This window comes from Solanum pennellii, chromosome 5, assembly GCF_001406875.1.
Source record: "Solanum pennellii chromosome 5, SPENNV200".
Taxonomy (NCBI): Eukaryota; Viridiplantae; Streptophyta; class Magnoliopsida; order Solanales; family Solanaceae; genus Solanum; species Solanum pennellii.
In genome coordinates, this window is record NC_028641.1 from 76,625,721 (window position 1) to 76,636,071 (window position 10,351).

General features: G+C 28.6%; 1 protein-coding gene across 1 annotated transcript; it reads left to right on the forward strand.

The window, feature by feature from the left end:
* The first annotated feature begins 4,846 nt into the window (after positions 1-4,846).
* On the forward strand, positions 4,847-7,068 carry LOC107019977 (exocyst complex component EXO70H1). Its single transcript, XM_015220324.2, has one exon. The coding sequence runs from the start codon at positions 4,926-4,928 to the stop codon at positions 6,861-6,863; it is 1,938 nt and encodes a 645-aa protein (XP_015075810.1). The 5' UTR covers positions 4,847-4,925; the 3' UTR covers positions 6,864-7,068.
* The last annotated feature ends 3,283 nt before the right edge of the window (positions 7,069-10,351 follow it).

The window sequence follows — 10,351 nt, forward strand, 5'->3', positions numbered from 1 at the left end:
TTTTTAAATTATGATTATTTTCATTATGACTTATCAATTTGCAATATTTATTTTATATAAATTACTATTTTTTTATTGAATATTTTGATGTCATCACTTATCTCATATTTGTGTTATTTTCTTAAGAAACACCTTAAATAGTTGTATTTTGATTAGACTTACGAAAAAATATTTGGAGCACAAGTTAATTATATGTTTGTATTAATAATTTAGACCGAAAAATCCAAAAACCTGGAAAAAAAGTCGAGGTTTATTAGTTTGGTTTGATTAGAAAATTCGACACAAATGTTTTGGTTTGGTATTTGAAAAATCCAAACCAATCCGAGATTGAAAAAAAAAACCCAACTTTTTCTTAGTATGATTTGATTTATAAATTTAAAAATTTACACAAATAATTTAATTTGATATTTAAAAAAATTCAAAATAATCCGATCATGTAAATAATTATGTGCAACCCTCAAAGTTTTCTTCTACTTTTTTTTTTTGTCTTTTATGCCTAACATTATTCGAGAATTATTGAATTGGTCCAAAACATTTTTTTTTAGTAACGGTCAAAGAAATTATTCTAAGATATAGTATTATGTTAGTCATTAGAGCAATTATGAGGATAAGATATGACTTAATTTAGTTATCTAGTAGAAACTAACTAGTGCAATTTAGTTATCTTTTTTATTCAGTTTTATAAAAATTTAAGTGTCTACTTGTGCACAGGATATAAAAATAAAAAATATCAAAAAGAGATTTGAAATTGTTAGGTGATTATCCCTCTTAATGATTATAAAATAATGTAGGTGTAGAAATTTATTAATATTATATGTTAGATATGAGAATAATGGGGATGAACGAATATAGGTTTGACGTTTTTTTAAAACATTATATTATTGATATTATTAAAAACTTGGAGATAAATTTCATATTTGATGGTTGAGTAATGGTTCCTAGGATTATAGTATAATGATTACAAGAACATGAGAATAATATTTTTATATTTTATAGTTTAGGTTCTTGAAATAGGTTAGTTGGTGTAGGTTTATCTTTTGTGGTTGAACTTCTATCGGATAATATTATATTATGATTCAAGTTTTAAATATATCGAGATAGATGATTAAATATATTACGATAAATAAATTTCATTAGAGTTATAGTATTTGAGGAGTTGAAACTCAAATCCTAGGCTAGGAATATAAGAAATATGAGACTTGACATATTAATTGACCTAAAAATTAGGAACTTGATTATAGATTTGACCTATGAGTGAATTTTATGGGTCTAGGCTATATATATATATATATATTACTGTAATTACTTATTTGAATAGATTGCATTTATTTGAAAGTTCAATAAAAGGAGAAGACTCAAGTCTCAGAGTGATTGTTCGACTGAAGCAAGTGACTTTCTCGTGTATTATATATGTGTTGGAGAGCAATGGAATTTGGTGATGAGTTTACTTGTCCAAATTGAATAATTCTAATGATGAAAAAAGGGTAATAAGAGGCAGTGTGATTATTATTAGCGTGTGATGCGTTGATAATGGTTTGAAATACTTATTGATTCATTGCTAATGTTGTATCACAATTGTGTTGTTGTGAATCGTGTGCATTGTTAAGAAAATGGTCATCTACTCATTATTTGTGTGAACATTTCATTTTCATTGGTTCTGAAACATGATTGGGACAAGCGTTACGTAAATTAAGAAAGAATAAGCAATCAAAGAGGATGTACCATTTCAAGGGACGTGCACGTGTCGCGACAGATGTTATGACTCGTCGAACGTGGGCCACGACATATATTATGATTCGACGGACGTATCGCACGGTGCGACAAACTCTATTATCGAAGGAGGTGTCGCACGCCGCGATAAATTTTTTATCAAACACCGTGTCGCACGCCGCGATAGGTACACATCTCCTGTGGGTCCCTAAGGACTAATTCAGTATTATACGTGCAAACCCTCAAGATTTTCTTCAATTTTTTTTCCTTTTATGCCTAACATTATTAAAGAATTATTGAATTGGTCCAAAATATATTTTTTTTTTGTAACGTCAAAAGAATTTTTTTCCCAACTTAATAGTATTATATTAGTCATTATATCGATAGCAATTATCAGAATAAAATATGAGTTAATTTAGTTATCTACTAGAAAACTAACTCATGCTAATTATTTATTAATATTAAAAATAAATAGCAAGTTATACATATATATATATATATATATGTATATATAACCTTTCGACTTCTTTGTGTGTTTGCCTTTTCATATTTTGAACTTTCTTTATCAGTGCAAATTTTGGCTCCGAACTAGCACTCCAGACTTAACTTATGATATATATAAAATAACTTTAATAATGTAGAAATAAAATAATTTTACACTGAAAGAGATTTAGATGACCCCTCAATCCTATATACCTAGTTTTGCTCGTATGGAGAGGGTGATATCTACAGATCTTACTTCTATCTTTGTAGAGTGTATAAATGTATATAGATTGTTTCGTATGTAGATACTCAAGTACTCAAGAAAAAATGTTAACCTTTTCCTTTTTTTTCCCAAAGTCGACGGTATGTATTTGGACTAGTCTACGTATAACTTCTTTTTATAGTATAGGTGTCGGATAGTTCATCCTATTAATATATGTATCAGGTAACTTCGGTTGTATTTGGACCACGTATTGAGCAACTTAAATGGTGCTCGAGCCAGATAACTCTGATAGTATTTGTCCAGTTTGTGCACAACCCAACACATACACCAAATATATTTTTCTCAATCCATCATGACTTAAGCAAATGAATCAGAAAACTCACGATTTTCTCTATTTTATTAATTACTAAGTCACACCTCGGTCAAAGGCGAAATAATTTTTTTCTTTGAAAATAATTTCCAACATTATAAATTATTAGCTTTAATGGAATAAGCAATTTGACTGTAATTTCCACTTGGAAGTCATTTTAATGAACTGAAAGTCGTTTTATAGTTAAAGGTGCACCTATGCTCCATATAAATTAGTTAGTCAATATAGTCTATTTATTCAAAATATAATTATTGCTATTAAGAAAAAAAAATTATATATATATAACAAAATGTACACTTATATCATTTGGAAAAAAAAACAAGCCCATTTTATCTAAAAGATAAATATTTTCCAACTGAAAAAATAAAAAAGAATATGTGGTTAATTATTTGCTTTTTCTTTTTATCGCGATCTTTAATTTATATCTTTGATAATAAATAATTTTTTGTTGGATATAATTTTTTATTTTTGCGTATAGCATTTCACAAGTTATATAATGATTTCAGTTTTTAAAGAATTTATTTTTTTCTAGGCGTAAATTCGACTGATAAATCGTGAAAAAAAAATCCATCTGAAGAGAAAAAAACTAAAGATTAATTTATTTGAAGAAAAAAACGCGCAATTTTACGAAGAATATGGACCATGATGAAATGGTCACAACTGAAAAAACCATAATACCAACCCCCATTCAACACTTTCTAGGTTGTTTCCTTAGTCAAACTAATTACATTATCTTAGAAAATAGGAAAATAAAAAATAAAAATAAAGTGGATATGTTTTTTCTTCATATTTTCTATTTAATATTTGAAATATAGAACATATACCAAAATTCTATGAAAAATGTAGAAACATCTAATGAAAAAGAGGTGGCTTGACATGGAAGAAATGAGTGGTCAATCAGTCATACGAAACTAGAATTTAAAGTTTATAGCTTCTATATCGATTTGTTCAGATAAATATATATTATAAATATGAGATTTTACAGTTAAATATATATTAATATTTAATGAATTTCTTAATATATACACATAGTTTGGATAAAAATTATTATGTCACGTGAATCGAATTATAAATTGAAAAAAGCCATAAGGTATGAGTGATTAAATTATAGCTTCTAACGATTTTCATTCATAAACATTATACGTAAATAAAAAGATGTTTATATAAATCAATTTGACTAACTTATCGCTTATCGAAACACCTTCTAAACTTCTCTAGATCTAAAATAACAACTTTAGGACATTATAAGCATATACAATGGACAAGAGAATCCTTGACGCAATATTAAGAGTTGCCGTGAGCGATCTGTTGGTCATGAGTTTAAACTATAGAGAAAAAAAAACTATTGTAGAAACACGAAGTAAAACTACGTATAAATTATAATATACAATACGATTTGATCCTTCATCAAACTTATACATACCGAAAACTTTGTGCATCGATCTATTAATTTTTTTTAAAAAATTCTAATTTAAAATGAAACCATAGACTATTGGATTTTTTTGGATTTGTAATCATAGATTAGGAAGACCATAGACTTTAGAATTGATTTGTATCCATACATTAAGATGACCAGTCAAATTCAATGCCCAACTCAACCCTCATCTTAAGGATCTAAAATTTATTTTAATAATTTTGGTAGAGTTTTGTCAAACAATGTCTTAGTTCAAATCAAAGGACTTAAAAATTGCTCGGTTGAGATTTCTCTACTCTTAATCAGATATTTCAGATTCAGTTTTCAAAATGAAATAAAAAATCATGTTTGAAGCACCACCTCCAGAAACGAGGTCCCTCCAATTTACGAATCTGAATTAATTAAACTCTCATACAGATATCGAACACCAAGTGGGAAACCAGAAAGAAAAAAGAAAAATATACTCTTAGAATATGCAATTGTCAATAAATCTAGCTGTATATTGTCTCTTTCTTACCTCAAAGTTTTTTTAAAAAAAAGTCTCAAGTCTTTATCAAGTCCATTTAGTGTACCAAATAAATTTTTTTCCCTCTTCTATTTAAACTCTCTTATCATAACACAATTATTCCTACACCAAATATTCACAATATATTTCTTTACTATAAGATCAATAATCATTACTCTTTCGTTTCGATACAAAAAAGAATATTATTTTTTTTCACAAAATGGCGATTCTTGACATGTCTAAGAGAGAACCATCATCACCATCGACACCACAGAGAGCCAAAAAGAGCCTATTCTCTTTCGCGAAAACCACTTCATCCCTCTCTTCCTTTTCTAGTCATATACCTCCTCACGAACCTTCGTTAACATTCTCTCGATCCATCATGGAAGAACATATTGATAACGCGTCCACTATTATCAAAAAATGGGATCATAAAGAATCGTCTTACGAAAAATTCACTTCACTCTTTCAAGAAGATAGAAAAGAAGCCAAAGCATACATCCAATGTGTCAAAGACTTGAAAAAAGCTATGCATTTTTTTGTTACACAACATTCAACTTGTAACAAACTTGTACTTGCACAAAACTTGATGCAAAAGGCTATGAAAAGACTTGAAAATGAATTTTACCAAATTTTGTCAACAAAAAAGGAACATTTGGATCCCGAATCAATATCCAAGTCTAGTCGATCCTCACATATATCGAGGTCAACTTCAGTTGATTCAGAAGAATCAACTGACCTCGGAAATGGATCCAGCACCATTCAGCATACTGGTGCTGAATCCATTTCCGAGGCTGAACATATTTCATTTCTAACAATGTGTGATCTCAAAATGATCGCGGATTGTATGATTGGGTGTGGCTATGCAAAAGAGTGTTGGAAGATCTACAGGATCATCAGGAAATCTGTCGTAGATGAAGGATTGTATCGTCTTGGAATTGAATCGCGTAGCTCAGCTTATGTTAACGCGATGAGACCAAATGCTCTCGAGCATCAAGTTAAGCATTGGATTGATTCAACTAAAATCGCGGTGAAAACACTCTTCTATGGAGAGAAGTTTCTCTGTGATCACGTTTTTTCAAACTCGAAAACAATCAATGAGACATGTTTTAGTGATGTAGCCAAAGAAGGCGGAATGGTTTTGCTTAAACTTCCTGAGATCGTTGCAAAGACGAAGAAATCAGATGAAAAGATTTTTGTTTTAATGGATTTGCACGAAGCAATAGCTGAACTATTGCCAGAGATCGAATCAATCTTTTCGTTTGATTCGATCTCATCTGTCAAACTTCAAGCTATTTCTTTATTAAATAAACTTAAGATCTCTGTTTCAAATATCCTCTCTGATTTCGAGCTCTCAATACAGAGGAATTCATCGAAAACAACAGTTTCTGGTGGCGGAATTCATCCATTAACCATCTCTGTTTCGGATTACTTAGCTTCGTTAGCAAGCTACAATGGAGTCCTCTCAGATATTATTTCTGAATCTACGTCAACAAAATTCTCTGAAACTTATTTCGAGAGTCAAACATCCGAAATTTCATCAGTCTCTGGTAAAATGGCTTGGATTGTACTTGTTCTGCTTTGCAAACTCGATAGCAAAGCAGAGTTGTACAATGACATCGCGTTATCCTATCTTTTCTTAGCTAACAATATCCAATTCATTATCGAGAGGGTACGTGGAAGTACCCTCTCGATAATATTGGGAGAGGAATGGATATTGAATTTGGAGAGAAAAGTAAAGTTGTATACAACAAAATACGAAAATGTAGCTTGGAATAAGGTGTTTATGTGTTTGCCTCAGAGTTTAGATCCCGCGATTTCCTCTGATACGATTAAGGAATATTTCAAACGATTTAATAAATCGTTTGAAGCAACGTATCAGAGACAGAAATCGTGGATTGTACCTGATGGGACTCTACGAGACGAGATCAAAGTATCGATTGCAAGAAAATTGGTTCCTTTTTATAGGGATTTTTATGAGTACTATATGGTAGTTTTGAGTGGGGAAAAAGATTTGGAGGTTTTAGTAAGATTTTCACCTGATAATATTGGGAATTATTTGTCTGATTTATTTCATGAAAATGGTAGGTCAGGGAGTTTAATATTGTCATCATCAACATCATTGCCAAATTCATGTGTTTGGCAATGTATTTCTTAAATAATGTGTATTTAAAGTACTGTATGTTGCTCGGACTCTTTAAAAATGTTACTGAATTCTCGAAAAGTAATGTGTTTTTGAGGGATATTATATATGTGGGACAACGTTTTTGAAGTGGTTCGAGCAATATAGACTACAAGATGTTGATCTCAATACGAAAAGTTCTCTCCTTGAAGAATAAGTAAATTGATTGCTTGATTGTCCATGAGTTCTATTTTGAATTTTGAATCGAGAAGTATTATACTAATAAATGTTGTAGGATTGTCGAAAGTAGTATATTATTGAAGGATTTGATACTGATGCGACAATATTTTTGAAAAGGTCAGTGCAACATAGAGTACAAATTGTTAATTTTTCAACACTAAAAAGTTCTCTTTCTAAAGAATAATTAAATTGTGCGTCTCTGATTTTCCATGAATTCTATCTTGAATCGAGCAAAATTAACTAATTATGGTAAATTTTATTTACTAATTGTTAAGGAAAACATTTTTCATAACATTACCAAATATATTGTTACTTTATTTCTTTGTTGCACATTTTAAAAGTGAAGTCCACATTTTAACTTCGATTTGTGCTTAAAAGTCCTATAAAATTTCAAAAAATGTTATTAAAAGCTTTTCGCATTGGATAACACTTATAGTCAACTGTGCGATATTAATCAGATTTCTAGATGATAGAAAATAAAATGGAAATAATGTTGAATGTGTAACAAAAGTATTTTTGGTTATGTTTTGCTCAAACTTCTTTAAAATATTAACAAATGTTTGTCGAATTATTAAAAAATAAATCAAGAAAAATATTATCATATGTTGTTGTTTCCTTTTTGTTTTATTTGGGCCGGTCACTATTGGGCCGGCCAATATTTTGTTGGGCCTCGTTTTCCCCCTTTTCATTATATAAAATCGGCCCAATGGACAAGTTAACTTCTTTTTTGGAAAAATTACTTGAATGAATGCGTTTTAACAAATAATTACTGATTTTAGCGATATTTTTTTATTTATTATCATTTATAGTAATACCATGTTAAATCTGTAATATGTATTAAAAGTGAATTAAGTATGCAATATATATGTATTATAACTATTTTTAAAAATATATTATGCTTGTTTGGTAAGAAGTTGACACATTGTATTATAAGTGTATTAAAATGTGTGATAAATGTATTATCCATAAAAAAAAACTTGTACTATATGTGAATAATAATTGGTTTTTTGTAATATGAAATAAAAGTGTATTATAAATGTATTAAAAGTGATAAAGTGAAAAAAAAATATTAATGCTATAAATGGTAAATATTTTTTTGTTTATAATATATTTATGTAAGTTTCCCTATATATTAATTGAATGTCCAATCTTCTATTTTTTCTTACTAACATGATTTATAATTGTATAAATATTTATTACTTAAGTTATATTATACGTTTTAAAAGTTCTTTCACAAAAATTGAGATAAATAAAATATTATTTATAGACATAACACATAAATAATTATATATATGCTCAAATCTGGCCTCGACTTTACTTTGAATATACACATCTAGACACCTCAATTTGTCTTTGTTATATTAGTTGACAGTCGAAAGCCTACAACTTATTACAAAATGATCATATGGATACGTTTAAAATTTATATGTCAAGTCAACATATCGATTGTCCATGAGATACTGTGAAACCGACTTAGACTATTTAGTTGTCATTTGAAGTGTCTAGATGTACACTCTCAAAATTGAAATGTTTACTTTCTTGAATATCTCCATTATCATATTTTTTTGATTAAATTTTAGATTTAGCAAATATAAAAATTATACTTGTATGTTATAGTTATAGTTAATTACGCTCCATAGCAAACTTTATATTTGCTATGGCTATTAACATGTATTTTCGGTATACATATACATAAACATCTGTCTTTGTATATTTTGGTATACAAACTAAAACATAATAATTGTATATAAACAAAATTACTACATATATACATATACATAAAAATCTTTATTTGTATATTTTGATATACAAATTAAAACATAGTAATTGTATATAAGTAAAACTACTACAAATATACAACACATGTGTATACATGATGAGTATATATTTGTATATTTACAAATGGGTACTGTAATTAATTTTTATTCAAAACATAGTATATTGAATGGGTCTATTTGTATATTTGGTATATAAATGAGTCCTGTAATTAATTTTTTGTAAAAATTTAAGGAATTCCATAGTGTAATTCAATAATTACATTCTGTCCCGACAAATTTAGTATTTACTAAAAATCCCTTAAAATTGGTGTTCCGTGATACTTTAAACTCTAGTGATACATGGTAAATGATACATGGTAAGTTAAAACTGTTAAGAAAAAATGGGGAAAAACGGAACATTTAAACTTGTTAACTAAAACAGCTTAATTTACGGTAACAGATCATTAATCAGCATTAAATCAGCACGTAATTGGATATTAATTTCAAAATTTGAAAATCAAAGATTATATCATCTATTTTGAATACATTTTTTATGAACATCCTGTTAAATTTCGAACTGCAGTAATTTTATTGTTGTTATTGTGGATGTTTCATGATGAATACATCAATTTTGATTAGACATTCCGGAATTTTGGTGAACGAATTGCAGTATGAAAGTTACAAAATCGACGGAATCGTTGTTGGAGATTCAATTTCGTTTTCTAATCTCAAAGCAGCAATTGCAGCCATGATACATAGAAAATAATATGATACACAACAAATTCATGTATCAATGCATCGTCTAAAACACTATACACACTGATTCAAAATGTATCAGCAAACACACTTGATGGCGCAGTTATTGAAATTATTCACTGATACATGATAAAAAATTTCAAAAACCTTGATACATAGGAAATCATATGATACACATCTAATTCATGTATCAAAGCATAGACTAAACATTATAATCCACTTAGTACTTATGTATTAAACCTATTGTCTGATACATGATAATAATTTTCATAATTTTTTGATACATATTGGATTCCTTAAGATTTTTACTAATTTCAACAACAATTTAAAAATAAGTATAAAAAATACAAACCCGAAACAATGTAGGCCTGACAACAATGGTTGCTGCTTCTTTTTCTTTGTTGTATTTTGACAACCTTTGATTTTGATGTTTCGCCAGAATCTTTGTTTGAATCCTTCTAAAGATTCATAGGATCATGCAAAGACTTTTTTCTATTTTCTTTCCAATTTTCATCGTCAGAATCATAAATCCTTCTATTAATTAAAGGATCCATTACTATGATGTAATAGAACAATTAACCAAAACAAAAAAAGGAAGAAAAGAAGAACTGATGATGGAGTAAAAAGAAAAGGAAGAACTAAATACGGCTGATGTAACAAATCAATGAACAAGAATAAAAAAAGAAGAAACCAATAACAGATGCTGGGTTAAGAAGAATAACTAAAGACGATGATGGTGTAAGAAGAACTGAAGACGATGATGGAGTAAAA

Excerpts from the sequence above, each read along its gene's own strand:
- LOC107019977 (XM_015220324.2), top strand. The coding sequence starts at position 4,926 with ATGGCGATTCTTGACATGTCTAAGAGAGAACCATCATCACCATCGACA.